The 16,304-nt window shown below is 41.3% G+C and overlaps 2 protein-coding genes across 3 annotated transcripts in view; one reads left to right on the top strand and one right to left on the bottom strand.

Annotated features, from left to right (window-relative positions):
* trappc12 (trafficking protein particle complex 12) overlaps positions 1 to 7,506 on the top strand; it is a 33,094-nt gene extending 25,588 nt beyond the window's left edge. Inside the window, exons 8-12 of one of the 2 annotated variants that reach the window (XM_034576990.1) lie at positions 805 to 878; positions 2,444 to 2,542; positions 3,293 to 3,396; positions 4,082 to 4,169; positions 5,839 to 7,506. In XM_034576990.1, the coding sequence (XP_034432881.1) occupies positions 805 to 878; positions 2,444 to 2,542; positions 3,293 to 3,396; positions 4,082 to 4,169; positions 5,839 to 6,081 (608 nt within the window). In that variant the 3' untranslated portion in view covers positions 6,082 to 7,506. The remainder of the gene's footprint in view (positions 1 to 804; positions 879 to 2,443; positions 2,543 to 3,292; positions 3,397 to 4,081; positions 4,170 to 5,838) is intronic. The other variant, XM_034576991.1, reaches the window with a different exon arrangement.
* A 1,372-nt stretch (positions 7,507 to 8,878) lies between these two features.
* adi1 (acireductone dioxygenase 1) lies at positions 8,879 to 13,388 on the bottom strand. Its single transcript, XM_034576995.1, has 4 exons — positions 13,188 to 13,388; positions 12,318 to 12,437; positions 11,650 to 11,829; positions 8,879 to 10,321 (listed from the first exon to the last, which is right to left on the bottom strand). Exons 1-4 carry the CDS (start codon positions 13,308 to 13,310, stop codon positions 10,205 to 10,207), a joined length of 540 nt encoding a protein of 179 aa, XP_034432886.1. The 5' UTR covers positions 13,311 to 13,388; the 3' UTR covers positions 8,879 to 10,204.
* Between the last annotated feature and the right edge of the window lie 2,916 nt (positions 13,389 to 16,304).

The raw sequence follows: 16,304 nt of genomic DNA, 5'->3' as shown, positions 1-16,304 counted from the left end.
ACCTCACTTCTTTCTCTCCTCTTCACCTCTTCTCCTCTCCTTCTCCTCTCTTCTTCTTTTCCTCTTCCTCTCCCTCACATCTTCTTCTCTTCTTCCTCTCCTCTCCTCTCCTCTTTTTTGTCCTCTCTCTCTCTCTTCGTTTGCAAGTCCTGTGATCACTGATTTTACTTTTTTGTAAGTGACTAAAAGCTACTTAATCAGCTAATTCACATCAGTGAACAACAACAACAAGACACTTGGCAAAGTTGACCTAAATGTACCAAGATGCTTGCTCGATTGTAACTGTGAGAATTGGCAGGGCGATGATGTGCCGGTTCTGCCGACTTCTCCCCCTCTCTAACAGTAGAGTAATAGCTGTGCCCTCTGTCTCTCCTCTCCCTGCCCATGCAGACAGTCGACAGTCAAGTCAATAAAGCGCAGGGCCTTCCCTTCACACATCAGACCCCTACTGAGTGATTAGCTCCTCTCCCCAACACACACACGCACACACACATGACTGCGGCGATGAATGCTAATAGGCCTGCACACAAGCCCTTCCACACACTGTCTGAGGGAAAAGAGGAAAGCGTGTGAGAGTGTGCCGCAGTGTCTTCCTCACCACCTCGCCTTAAAATAAACCCTGCTGTGGAGGGGGAGGAGGGGATGGGGAGACGGGAGGTGTAATGAGGGGGATGGAGGGATAAGAGGGATGGCTTTCAGAGAGGGGGAGAAAAGGGGTGACACTACAGGGACACCCAAAACAAGTGAAAATAGGAAGAGTCACCCTGTTTCTGTCTTCTCTTCTTTTTCTCTACCTGTTTGTAGCATCACTTAAACTGTGGCAGTCTCGCCTCAGCCGGGTCATGTACTCCATGGCCAACTGTCTGCTGCTGATGAAGGTAGGTGTGTGTGCGTGTGCGTGTGCGTGTGTGCGTGTGTGCGTGTGTGCGTGCGTGCGTGCGTGCGTGCGTGTGTGTGTGTGTGTGTGTGTGTTTGCTGACGCTTTGTGTATCACAGTGTGTTGAATATGTCCCTCTGTTCACATCTACCTGGATGCATGCGTGTTTGTGTGTGAGTCTGTGTGTGTGTGTGAGTCTGTGTGTGTGTGAGAGAGGGAGTCTCAGAGATCTCTGATGCCAGGCTGGTGGAGGATTCACAGTGAAATCCCCCTAGACTGACCACTAATTGGATTCGTGGTCAGTGAGAGAGAGAACAAGACGGAGAGAGAGGGAGGATGGAGAGTGTATTTGGATCAGACTGTACAGAGAAACCACAGTGCCATCTACTGGTGAAGTCCAGTATTTTTCAATTGCTTTGGCTTAATTTCGGTTTCAATTCACAAAACTACCGGTGGCTTTCCAGGTTGTAGCACATTTCCTTCAAATCACAAGTACTTTATATCCCAGCTGACTGTCAAGCAAAACCTGGCGAAGGGATTTATATTGTTTAAATTCATATTTATTGAAACCATTCCTGCTGCCATTAGTTTCTTTTCATTACGTAAATGTTCTAAAAATGAAAATTTTGATTATTGAAGCTTGTTTGGGAGGTGTGTTCTATCACAGCTTTATCATCTATGCGGGGAAACAATATGCATCGGAAATGAATCAACAGCAATACAGTGTTTTCATGATTGATTTGAAAATGTGTTTGTTACTGAAGATTTAAATCTTTGTAAACTGGTCACAAATATAGAGTTCAAGGTCGTGATTGAAAAGCTAAAAGAATACGATACGTCTACTTCATTGTCACACCAATGTCTCTAGAATAAACACAGATGCAATGTAGAGACCAGCTATAGTCATATCTTATTGCTTGTAAGAATGTGGATTTAACTATAGTGTAAAACCAGACTCTCGAATAGATATCTACAATAGTCAGAAATAAATAGAATTTATTTCTCAATTTGATAGCTTTTCTTATGCTGGTTAAAATTTGTATAATTTCATGAAGAGTTTCTCTGGAAACTGTTGTGATGTGAAAACTGAGCCAAAGCAGTCGTAAAATACTCCACCATGATACACACATACCTGCACATCTACACACTGTGTATTTTGTCCCAGCCCAGTGCACACTCTATCTATCTGCACACACACACCCCTACACCTCTCTGACCTCTCTCTGTCGCCCGGCTCAGCAGTCGAGTCACCGTGTGAGCGATGAGTAGCAGTGCAGTGTGGAGGTGGGAGAAGGGTCACTTCGCCCCACTAATACTCCATATGTTTGATTAATGCACACACTCTCTCTCTCTCTCTCTCTCTCTCTCTCTCTCTCTCTCTCTCTCTCTCTCTCTCTCTCTCTCTCTCTCTCTCTCTCTCTCTACACTCTACTTTACTTTCTTCATTTCACCTCAACTTGCTCGCTACTTAATACTAATTTCATTAATTTTTTATGTTTTTTTTTCTCGCTCTTTCTTTCCTTTTTGTCTGTCTTTTCTCTCTCTCTCTCTCTCTCTCTCCATCAGGACTATGTTTTGGCTGTGGAGACCTATAACTCCATCATCCAATATGAACCTCACCAGAGAGTGCAGCTGCTCAGTGGTATAGGACGCATCTTCTTGCAGGTTTGCAAAATAGCACACACACACATTGCAGCCTAGCTTACCAGGAAGAGGTTTATGGTGGCTTATTCAGTCCGTTCTTGACAAACTCCAGTTTGTCGGTCCAACCAGCACTTCTATGCAGAATCTCACTCCACAGCAGAGGTTGACTGGAAACATCACGATGAACATAAGACTCTGGAAAGTCATTTTATCTTTATGCCAAGCTGTCTGTACTTATTGCACAGACATGAGGTTTATATCAATATTCACATTCAACTCCTGAATACAAAGCTAATAATCAATTTCCTGAATTATTTATTTATTTGACTCCGATGAGAATCAGGAGCAGAAGTAGGAATAAGGCGTCTTCATTTCTTTCACTCTACTACCAGAAATACTGATATGGTCATTCTTCACCATGCTGATAACTACTTGACTGTTTATGTATATTTCAATCATATCATCATTAGTCCTTTGCATAGAAACACTGGGAAACTCTTTGTTATATATTATGTTGATCAGTTATTATTTATTTAATCATTTTTGTCTGGGTTCCGTAAGGTGGACAACTCTAAAAACGACATCAACCTCACTATGAACCTCTTCAGCTCTTGCCATGAAAGAGATGCCAAACAAGGATGTCTCAGATTCACAACGCTTTATTGTTGCAATTAGGGTGGGGGGGGGGGTGTACTTGTACCAATATTCACACCTTCATATACGCACACAGTCGAGTGGTTAATGTGTCGCTGCTGCTTTGTTGTTGGCTAGATCGGAGATGTAAAAACAGCAGAGAGGCACTTCCAGGATGTGGAGAGAGCCTGCCAGATGAAAGGGAGCCAGTCCAGTCACATCACATGCATGCTGATGAACAGGTATGTCTGCCGTACGTTTAGCACCTCTGTACAGCGTGTGAGTGTCTACTTTAGGCTGTTCAGAATCATTTTTGCTCCACAGCCTCTGTGCTTCCTCCTGGCATGTGATTTAGCACAGGATGTCACACCTCTGCAGCTCTGGCCTGAGGAGATGTGGAGTTATGAGGCAGAGCTCAAGTGACAGAAGCTATCTTCCTCACAGCTGCATGTGTTGATGCTCTCGTCTCAGAATCAGTCATGTTATGTGTTAGTTATTGTTTTTATCTTGTGCGTTTGCTAAGGCAGGGGTGACCTGTAAACCCCTCCCAATAATCATACAATCACACTTAATGGAAAAACATGAAGTGCTTGGTTTTCTCACACTTGTGCTTGACATCTAATAGATACTTTATTTTCTGTGACACACATCCAAACAATGCACCTGAACCACCAACTGTTTACAATCTGTGACAGATTAACTGCCCCCTCATACACTTCCCCATGGCTCCACAGAGATGCCTCCTCACACTGTAATCCTCACTGCAACATGTTATGGGTCAAGCCGGCATCAAGGAAGAGGAACGATATACCCTGTTTCTTATTTACCAAATTTAAAATGGCTGCCTCCATGTATCTGCTCACATGACTTTCCAAACTGCTCAATTTTGAAAAAAAGGCTGAATCTTTTGTGTGTGTTTTTTTCCAGGGCCTTTGTCTACCTCAGTCAGAACAATTACGGTGAAGCTCATGCATCCTTCACTGAAGTCTTAAAAATTGACCCTAAAAACCCTGTGGTAAGTACGAGCACATCGCAGCCACGACTCTGCAACATGCGAGAGGAACACAAACTGCACAACCACTGGGATGATTACTTTTGTTTGAATCTGCTCACGATTAGTCTGAAAAGCATGTTTATTATATTAATGCAAACATTTACACATTGTTCAAATGTTTCGTGGAGCAGCAGCTGAGACCAACTCAAGCAGAATGGAAGCTGTTATTACTGCCAACATGGTTTCTATAAAACACTGAATTAAGGGTCTAAATATATTTGTACATAACAGATTTCACTCAGATTTTTATTATTTTTGTCAACATTTCTAAAAACATTTTTTCACTTTGTCATTTTTGGGTTATTCAGTAGACTCTTGGGCAAAAGTGGCAAATTAAAAGTAAATCAACTCATTAAATTGTACAAAGTCTGAACACCTCCTGAAGCCTCTGCGATTATATAGCGCTTCAGTTACAGAACATTGATTGTTGTTATACATTTTAACTGTAAAATTCAACCTATAAGCAATAGCATGTAGTATCATGTAAAGCCCTTGAGAAACAGTTGATCTAAAAACACAATAATAATAATAATAATACATTTGATTTACAGAGCGCTTTTCATGATACTCAAAGACACTTTACAACATTAAAAGTTAAGCATAAAAAGTAGCACAATATAAACATAGAGCACATATCAAACATTCACATTAAAAGCAATTCTAAAAAGGTGAGTTTTGATTAGAGTTTTGAATATGGTAGGGTCGGTGCAGTCACAGATGTGTTTGGGAAGAGAGTTCCTGACGGAGAAGGCTCTGTCGCCCCAGGTCCGGTGCAATAATATAGAAGCGCTGTTGATTCATTCAGGTAGTTGTGTGGCAAAGTTTAGAAATCTACGCTACAGTGTCCTCGGTGATCCCGCTCAGACCTGGTATTAACGTCCTGAGTGATGCCTTCACAAAGGATCAGTGTTCAGGTCGGGACACATCCAAACGCCTCCTGAGATCCGATGACTTGAACCACATTCAGAGCTGGACACATGTGGCCACATTATTTTTGCTGTGTGAATGCACATGAGTCTTTGGCCACATATGAACGACCCACTACTCGGCTGACGTCCTCTGACGTGCTACAGTTTAAACATATTTTTACACTTCTCAATGTGCATTGATTTGTTTGTGGCCACCGTCGCAATATCAACACTGATCCCCACATTATGAGATATTTTCTTCATAGCAGATCTACGCACAGCATCGATTCATTCAGCTCCTCCTGACTCTGCTCAGTCTCTTTCTCTCTCTCTCTCTCTCTCTCTCTCTCGGACCGACACACACACAAACATTGTCATCAGACACATCTGTAAACTCCAACGGGGCTAAAACAACATCATTTGCTCTTTACAAAAACACAAATGACATACATGATTATTTGCATATAGAGCGTGGAAGTGAGATGCGATCACAAGTGGTCACAGGAGACGCATTCAGGACTCATTTTAAATACCGTGTGTGAACAGACGAACTTAAAGCTGTCCGCTTGTGATTGGATCTTTCAGGACGGATGTTAATACCACGTCTGAACAGGTCCAGGTGTGATTTGATTGTTTGAAATGCCAAAAACATTAACTGTAATCGCCAACAGTAATGGCACCATTAGTGAGAAGTTCATATTTAATCTGCCTCCCTCCTCAAGGCCAACAACAACGCGGCAGTGTGCCTGCTGTACCTGGGCCATTTGAAGGAGTCCCTGGGCCAGCTCGAGGGTCTAGTGCAGCAGGACCCCGCGCTCTACCTCCACGAGAGCGTCCTCTTCAACCTGACCACCATGTACGAGCTGGAGTCGTCCCGCAGCACCCAGAAGAAGCAGGCCCTGCTGGAGGCCGTGGCCTGTCGAGAGGGCGACAGCTTCAACACACAGTGCCTCAAACTGGTCTAAAGAGGCAGGAGGTGGGACTGGGGGAGGACACACACCCACACACTACTGCTACTGTAAACCCCCGAGAATAGAATCCACCTACCGGCTCCTCTGAAACTCCCCATATCCCTAGTTCGAAGTTGCTTGTTTAATCCGTACTGAAGCAAACGTGTGGAACGTTGCCGTTTTAAAGGGGTTTGTGTTGTAGACTATTACTTGACCAGGCCCAGTGATTTCAAGAGACTCAGTGACGTCAATGCAAGACATGGGACGACTGAGGGACCGCTACGACCTGCAAGGTGAGTCATATGACCAGCAGGGGTCGCTGTTAACAAGGTTATCATCACTACCAAATCTGCTTGAGTGCTTATGGCATGGCTGTTCAAGCCATTGTCATAATATTATCTTTGAGACCATGCTGGCTGTGGGTTCGACAATGTTTTATACATTTTTATGTCACACTGGATGTATTACAGCAGGAATTCACATTTCGTTTAAAAATGACTCTTTTCGGACCACTACATTCCACTGTTCCTTTTCATAACCAGTTATCAATAATCAGACGCCGTGAGCAGAGGTGGTGATTCACTCACTACATCACACAAACATGACAGGATTTGAGGGAAGATTCTTGGGTAATAGAACTGTAATAGAGAAACGTTTTTAAAAACGTATTAATCAGAATTTATGTCCCTATGATTATTCTTGATGGGAATATATTTTTGTGCAGGGTCGTCTTGCTACAAGTCTTAAGCGTCACTAATGAGCCCTTTCATATATGAAACCTCTGCACTGATTACAGTCACATCAGTACTGCTTTATTTAGATCGAATTGAAAGAATGAAGATAAATGGCACGTTTATTAACAAGCGTTGCCACATTTACACCCTTTGCTGTTGAGTTTCACATTTTGGACTCTGGTATGAAGTTCTTCTTTATTGCTTATACTAAAAGTGGATCGGTTACCAAGGCTACGAAAAGCTGGCCAATGACATCGAGTGACTCCTACCTTACAGGTCATGGGACGTGGCGGTCCCTGAGAAGAAATGGTCCGGCACTAGACGTGGGCATTATCCTCAGCTTCAGTGTGCTTTAAGTTTAATGTCCTCTGTTCATCAACACACGCCTGTAATACTGGACTAACTAACCACTCAGTTTGAGGTGCATGTTTTTTTTTTTTACCGGGTTTATTAACAGTGAAGATGAACACGTCCTTCAGATTTCATTGTGCCCTGTTTTCTTTACTAAATCATGTAAGATATTAGGAATCCAAGAGTGTAAACGGAGTAGAGCGATTTGTTTAAATTATTGTATACAAATGTTGTCTTGTTAAATCTTTTATTGATTTGTTCCGGTTGATCTTTAATTATCATTGTTTACAAATTGTGTTTATCATATTTATGTATATTAAAAAAGGCATTGTTACATATACAGAAAGCACATATTCATTTTGTGTGTGTGTTTTCAAAAGTCTAAGTATAAAAGTGCTTGTTATCTCATCAACGCTTGAATATTTAATTGTCTAATTTCTACGTCATGACCGAGTTATATTAATGATAACGATAGACCCCATATAGGTTTATATATATACATCTATATATAACTAAAACATGGCAGTCCTAGGAACAATTTAGATACTGCAGGAGGAAACATGGAGCGGAGGTAGACAGGATTGTCCACTAACCACAACGTTGGTGGTTGGACGCCCATGAATAAGAAAGTAAATCTGAAAATTGCCCGGCTGTGTGTATGAAGCGTGTGTGTAATAGAAGTGCTGTATGAATGTGTGCATGAATGTGACTTGTACTGTAAAGACAACACTGGAAAATCGCCATATAAATAAAGTCCATTTCAAAATTGTCGGAGCCCAAATTCACGACTGCTGTTACACATGTATTCACTCGCCAATTGTAAGTTACACCTACAGTAGTTATGATACACAAGCATCAATCAAACATCAATTTAATCACAATGTTGATTTACTTGAATAGTAATTTTACTGTATTTCATGGCTCATAGAGGTGTTTTGTCCATCCAAATTATATAAACATTAAAGCAGTAACAAACACTACCTGGGATGATCAGCTAGTGGAAAACCATCCTCACCAGAGAGCGTTTCTCATCTGTGTACATAAACACAGCATCTCCTCTCATTTCATTGGCCACCAAAAATAATGTTCTGACCCATTTGGCCAAATGGAGAAATAAAAAATATTTATTTGGTTGTAGACTATTTTACTAGTGTGTACAAAGTAATTATTTTCCGGACATCCCAACCGACGTGTGTAATGATAAAATGTCACTTTAGATGTATTATTATTATTATACTAGTGAGTGATTGGGCCCTCTGCTGGAGACTTAATAGCTGGATGCTCTTTATTTTGGCAGGGAATAGATAATAGGGGTAAGGGTTTCCACAATGTTAGTCAATGACACTGAACTAAAATTATATAACAATATATGACACAAACTAAACAACCGGATCTTAAGGAAACTAACTATATGCACAAAGTGCCATGTACTCCAGACAGTAAAGCTCTCACACATTTCACTTGTGAAGGTTGAATTTTACTCTTAATTCACTCTCCTTTATGATTTCAGTCAGTTAGCGATTCACAAGAAAAATTGAAAAGTTCTACTTTGCATGTATGCATTGTTGGCCATGTTTTGACAGCCTAAAGGTCAGTGGGGTGATAAATAACTTACAGAAATGTTGTGATTGTCAGTTTTATTTTCAGATATAAAGTTTTGCAGCACACACGCTCACAAATATTCAAACAGCACCAGCAACCAGGATATTTTACTGTGAAAATTAAAAACGCTAATTATTCATTGCCTTGTTCATTTTTCTCCCATGCTGGTGAAGCTGAGATTTGACAGAACCTCGTATACATAAAACAATCAAAGAGAAGAAGGCCCCTTTTACCCAGATTACCCAGCAGTGGTAAAAGTATTCAGAAACAGCATAGTAATAATTATGGCACGACTAATACTGGTGCCAATTTTATGGAGTTGTGATATATACACGTTTGTTTGAGTTATCCTGAGGAGGGATCGGGTTGTGGTTCATTAAGCAAAGTATTTCACAAAGTACTAAGTATGTCATTTATTGTAAAGAGCTGTGACGCTACATGTACTGCAGACAGTGCTGTAAACAATGGAGTCGGAGCGCCATCTGCTGGACAAACTATCTGACTACACCATTTCTCATTTACCTTGAGCAATTTTTTTTTCTGTATCTCGACCTGTAAAAAAGGTTTTTAAATCGGACAATATATACACGGATGCTCATAATTCTGTTATAGAACAATATTAAGTATCAGTTGGCACTAGTGCTAATTAGCACATTTTAGATCTCTGCAATCAAAGCTTAACTTATATATAAATCATACTTTATACTTATATAATATAAAAGCATCAGCTACATATTTAAAGAACGTACCAAAGACAGAGGGGCTCGTTTGCCAAACGGCCCCTTCCTAAGTGAAACATTGCTATTTATGGTAATTTAGACTTTTAGACCTATTTTGACAGTAGCTGGTGATTTGGAGATTGTCTGGGTGTAGATCTATTTGTTTATTTCTCTCACTCTCACTTAAATGTCTTCATCCACCAGCATGACACAGTTCACAGATTTAGGTACGATTTGGGGAGGGTTAATACAACTTGGTAATGTTGGTACGGATCACCTGCCAGTCTCCATAATGCACCTGATCATAACAATATCCATCTCCATAAAATCTATTCCTTCATCCTGCAAGATTTCTGTCAGAGCAGCAGAGGTGGTAATTATATGAACTACTTTATATATTTATGGGTACTTCAGATTTTATCTTAGTAACTGTAGTGAAGTCTGAAGTATTTGCCACTTAAATATAGTGTTTTGAAGAGTACACAAATATTTTAAAAAATGAAACGCTTGCATCTGAGAGCATTTAAGTCATTATTCAGATTTCCACTGAGACTGTCTAAATGTAAGCTACATCGTTTCATTTGCCTCGATATAAACATCTTAATCATTCTGTTTTAATCTCCTTTAACATACTCATGGAAAACCTGCTATATTGCCCTGGTAGAACCCAATCAGAGACCCTGATGGATTCCAGTCTGTCGATGATGATAACGTGTGCAGCATCTTCCTCTCTCAGGATCCCTGCAGAGAAGCCATGTACTTCGAACGGATGTCCAGGTCATCAGCTGGACGGTTGTAAGCCTTCCACACAGGCTCCCCCACAAACAGCCTCATGGCTTTAGTGTAGTTCTGAGGAAACAAACAATCCCAATGATAATCATTCGTCTGACAAGCTGCATGTTTGCCTTCAAGATTTCTCTCCAGTAAGCCTTTGAACAGCCTATGATTAACATTGTGACATCATTTGAACGCAAACAAAATGATCCTGTTTTAATTTGCATAATCCTGTGCTGCTTCCTTGTAATAAAATAGCTCATAAACTTTTCTCACAGACATTACGACATGTCACAGCATGAAAATCATGGGTGTAGCTGATTTATGACATGAATCTCATGGAGGTGAAATGGTTGTACTTGTAATGCAATTGGATGCATCCCGAGATAACTAAAAAGTAGTTTAAGGAGCTCAATGTTTTTTACAGGGCTGAGGCTTCATCTTCTATCCTCTGGGTCCAGTGTTAAAATGGTATGGGGAACTGCTTTTCATCATCTGCTCCTATTAAACGTGGTGTCCCTCAAGGTTTCATTTTAGGCCCACTTTTATTTTCACTTTGCTTTCACCTGGCTCTACCTTTTAGAAGCATTGTATTTATTATCACTGTTATGCAGATGACGCACGTTACGGCTGCCTTGGGATATGTATGCTGTGTGTTTATGTTAAGTAGGCTGTGCGGCCCCCGGTGCAGGATTGGCTCCCACGGGTGTGAGTCTAGCTTTTTTTCAATCAGCAGCACCTGCCGTCGTTCCTTCCCCTCCCTCCCGATTGGCAGATTCCCAGGCCTCCCTACCAATCACCGGAGAGCATAGGCCCTACATAACCTCCCGCTGAATCTTCAATCAGGGCGGTCGATGAGCAGCACGCCTTAGAGCCTTTGTGAGATGTCATTTGTGACTAGTCCTAAAGTTTGTTAGTGTATGATTTGGATGTTAGAAATTGTTCGAATGCACCATTTAGAGAGTTTTGTATAGTCTCAAGTGAGATTCGGGGTGTGGATTATTTTTTGTGTTGTTAACAGATTTAAAGTTTATTAGCGTAGGTGTTTATTTTTGCATCTGTTGTTTAGTTTTAGTAACATCATTAGCTCTAGGTTAGTCCTCCTTTTGTTACCCTTGTTTGTACAAGCCTTTGTTAATGCTTGTGTAATTTCATTTGATTGAAACATTCACATAAAAATCCTAACCCTAACCCTCTGTAAATCAATGAATTTAATTTAAGCTGCCAATTCCAACCTGGTATATTTACTTCCCTTTGCCTCTCGAGCTAGGGTCGTAACAACGCATAATTTGACTTATTAGTTATTCTAGTTAACACTTACTCGATTAGAAAAGGGCGTTTTTTATCAGCTAAGAACCACAGCATCTAGTTTAGTGTAATCAAGCAGATGCTGTCAGACGTACGGTCTCGTCCAGGGTGAAGCGGTGGTAGATTCCTGCCGGTAGAGTGATCAAGTCTCCTTTGCTCATAGAAATTCGGATCCATCTATCCTCCTTGTCCCTGACGTCAAAGTAGGCCCGGCCGTCCAGGATGTAGCGGATCTCATCATCCTGGTGCAGGTGCTCCTCGAAGAACATCTTCAGCTGAGTGGACAGTCACACAAAAGACAGAGGCCTGAATAATGGGGTGAAGTTTTACAACTCAGTGAATAAGACACATAGTTAAGTGCGAGCATTCTTATTCTTACAGATGCGTGCAAAATATGGCTATATGAAATACACTGAATGCTGAAGTTCTGTATGTTATACAATCTCCAGTTACTCCAATAACGTTCCACTGTTGGAAGCATCTTCTCCAACAAAGATTCAGCCTCTCGGAATTAAACTAGAAGGTTTAACTGAGGGCGCATACTTCCACCGAGGGTAAGGCCTTATCTCGCCATTTTAAAGAATGTAGAATGAATAATTCCTGTGTCCACCTGTTTATCTGAAACCCATCCAAAATGCAACAGGTTCTCTCGATGGAAATCGGTTCAGAAATGAAAACATAGTCTCCTTGGTGGAAGTAAAAAGATCATTAAATGACTAATTTAATATGTGCAGCTTTTTGCAGTGTAACCCCCTCAGGTTACCTTGTCCTCATAGCCAGGTAGTGTGTCCTTGTGGATGGTGATGATGTCGTTGTAGCTGTAGCCCTGGTCTTTGCGGATCTGCTCCAGCTCTGGGTCTGTTTCATAGATATCAGCATTCAACTGCAGAGACAAAATGATGGTCAGTACACAAACTCACGTGTGGGAAGGTGCAAAAACCATGTGTCGTCTTTGTATCTCTTGTTACACATTATAACAAACTCAAATGCTGCCATTCAGCCTCTCATATGATAGTTAGTTAAGCTTTATTTCAGACTTAAGGGTCCATATTGGTATAAAATTAAATAAAAAATAAATGACAAAATCCAGCACACAAAAATAGAATACAGTTATCACACTAAGGGGTTCCGCAGGGATCACAACACGGATTTTTGTTCCAGTGTGTCCACCAACAACATTTATGCATAAGATTCCTCAGCAGAGCTTGAAAGGTGGAGATGTGACTTGTCCACTTTGGAAGCTTGAGCAGAACTCTGAACGCATCATTCTAACCCGCCACACGGAGCTCTCTCGGTTTCACTGCTGAACTGGAGCAAAGCAGCAGACTGAAGAACGTGCTGATGTAACATCTGTGCACACAGGACTTTAATGGTAATGTGTACAAACAATGCGTCTTCGTCCGCAGGCCTCGATACTCGTAAGCTCAACAAATTCAGGGCAACAACCCAATGTAGACATGTTTGTTACAACGTTGGTTTCTGGGTCACGGTGGTTATGCAACTGTAGTTACAGTTAACAGAAGCTCAGTGAATTCATCATTTAAAACGCGGACTTTAGCTGCATGTGGTGCACGTTGTGTTGTGTTGAACGTGTAGGGAGCTGAAGTGGTGTGAAGTTGGGGTTGTGTGTTACCTTCCTGTGGAACACCCCGAGCTGCTCCAGCGCTCCCAGTGAAGCAGACTGGTTCGGCTCCAGCCGGTGCGGCCTCCTCTGGTCCTCATCCGAGCTGTCTATGTACCACGCTTCCATCGCCATTGCAGCTGCTGGACTCCACAAGTAAACAGGAAGCTCCACTGACCACTGCGTGTCGCACGCAGCGTGACGCACTGCACCGTCATGACGTCAGGGCTGCGAGGGCGGAAGTAGCAGGCAGGACTCGAGTCAGAGTGTTGACCATAGACTGTTTATAAAACCGTCGATGTCAGTGGTCACCAACCCTTTCGAGCAACTTTTCTATTCAATGCACAATATTCAAATTAATATCAATTCATATTTACAATGCACAATATGTAGCTTCTCAGTTCCACAACATGTTCTGCAGAGGAGCTGCTACTGCAGCACAATGTTTTTACATATAGGCTTTTATTTTAATATGGCCACAAATATGATTATTGCCTTATATGAAATAAGTCCCTTGTACTCAAATAAAAGCCAGTACTACACAGTATGAAGCCGTGCATCTTCCCCTCCTGCAAATATTTCACAATAAAAAACCCTTTTTAAACAAGGGAATGGATTCCTTCAACAGAAACACTGGAGTGCTTTTATTTTTAAAGGGCATACAGCAAGTGTTGCAACCATTTGTTTGTGACATAAATTCATCAGATAAGCATTCAAACTCAGATGAACGATAATTTTCTCTGTCTATTCAGCTGTGAACCACAATGTTTATCCGTCTATGACACAAATGTATTTACAACACTTTCCGAACCCGTTTCAAAGTAAAAGCACTCCAGCGTTTCACTTTCTGAATCCACTCATTTGTTCCAACGGGGCTTTGATTGTTATCGACAGACCGAAAGATGCGCATCTTCATACCGTAGAGTCCTGACATTTAGTTTAGTACATAAACCAACTTGTTCTTGAAGGAAATGCAGGAGATAAACCTGCAGCTCCACCGCCAGTAGCGGACACACAGCGCGTGTGAAGAACAGACAACCGACACACAGCTGATCTGCGGCGCGACGACAGCCAGTGAGTCCAGAGAGTTGGGGGATCGACCGTAAAGACTATCGACGGGTTGGCGACCACTGCTTCTATGTAAAGGGCCTTGAGACAGTGTATATTATGATCTGGCGCTATACAAATAACATTTTATTGAAATTGAATGTACATATGTCCGTTGGGACCAAAGAGAAAAGTAAAGAAAATAAATTAATTTGCATAAAACAGGATAGAACTGAACAGCACTGATGGCAGGGTGGAGCATTTCTTGAGGCAAAGGGCTAAGTGAACAGATGGTGTTTGAGGAGTTTTTCTATATTGCATATGTAAATAAAAATTGTTTGGAATGTTTGTTGGGCTGTTGTTTCCAGATGTCTGCCCTGGTGCCACCACAATGTTGCTGCCACAAGAGCGCAGCACACCGCTCCACCATGATGCAGCAGCACAAAACACTGAAGTAATGAATTTTGTAGGTAATTGTGAAAAGTTTGAATGTGGTTAGTTTTGAAGACGCAGCTGTGATGCTTCTCTACTTCATGTGCTGAGAGTATCCTCTGCATGGACAAAGTTTGTAATGACCACATTTACCCAAAGTATTTTTTATAATTAATAGATAAATCTTGAAGTTCTGTTGTTTTTTCATTAGCAAGGTTCATTTCTCTTGATCAGGACCCGCCTACTAACCCTTCATCAACACTGACAGTTCAGATAAAATATAAACTGTATCAAATGTAGAATTGTGAGTGAGGGACCTAGAAGAGATAAGACTGAACAAATGCACCTTGGGGGGGGGTCATATTAAAAGTAGAGGAGTCACTGGGTGTGTCTGTCTCTGTGAAGCCTACCTTGGTGCTCTGGGGCCAGAAGCCTCGTCGAGCTGCACATTGCAGAAGTTTGCCTTCATGGCTTTTCTCCACCACATTTGAATTCACTAGATCTGGATTTTTATTGAGATCTGCCCCAAATTGGACAAACTCATGAATTTCAGTCCCCTATACATGAATTATTTTCTATGAAAATGGGGGAAAACGCTGTATCTAACAACGCTAGAGAAAGAGGAGTAAATCCTGGATCTGCCCCCTGATCCGGATCAGCACCAAAATTTAATGAGTTCTTTTCCTGACATATTTTATCACATAGATATTTTTTGCTCCATTCCTGGATAGTGGGAGAAATTGAAGACACGTTGTCCATCTTTATAACCAGTCTACTGACAATAATTCAGTTTATTTAAAATTAATTACGATGCTAATTGTCTCCCCTTCTCCCTAACAGCACACTGATCCACAGGAGTGATGGAGCTTATGATGTCATAATGACCTTCTGGGGGAAAACTATTTAATGGAAGTCCTGAAAACACACATTTTCACACTTCATAAAAAAAGTAGTCAAAAAGATTCAGGATATTAAGAGAAGTAAAACATAACTTTAACTAACTATCTACTAACAAACCAGGAACATTTTATACGAGAGGCGTTAGAGGAATAGTTCACCCACAAATGAAAATTCACTCATTATCTACTCACCCCTACACTGATGGTGGGGTGGGTGAAGAGTTTGCCTTTAGCGATATAGACCAGAGACCATAGAGGCGCGGTGTGTGCTAACATGAACGTGGCTCCAGAGGAGGATCACAGAGGACATTTGGGCTAAAATCATTGTGTAAATGCCATCGTTTCGAGTCAAATTTGAATTTTGGGGCTTATGAACACTTGGATGAACCCACAGGAGCAGTATGGAGGCATTTTATGTATTTTTTCTGTTTATTTAACATTTGAAGACGTAGTCCCCCAGTTACTTCAGTTGTATTGGATTTGACTGCAACGCTGTTTACCCCAGAGACTCCAAAAGTGTTGACTCAAACACTTCATCCACCCCTCCATCGACATATTGGTGAATTTTCATTTTGCTGTAAACTATCCCTTTAACATGTTGTACTGTAAACCTAAAATCAACAGGGCAAAGAATCAAGTTCCATCCATACTTTTCTCCACTAGAGAGAGCCAAAGACCAACAAATGATAGTAAAGCCTGTTAACCATTTGGTGGGGGACATCTTAATGAAGTTGTCCTTATTCTGCCATCT

Source organism: Hippoglossus hippoglossus, chromosome 22 (assembly GCF_009819705.1).
Source record: "Hippoglossus hippoglossus isolate fHipHip1 chromosome 22, fHipHip1.pri, whole genome shotgun sequence".
Classification (NCBI taxonomy): Eukaryota; Metazoa; Chordata; class Actinopteri; order Pleuronectiformes; family Pleuronectidae; genus Hippoglossus; species Hippoglossus hippoglossus.
This window is presented reverse-complemented; position numbering and strand designations above follow the sequence as displayed.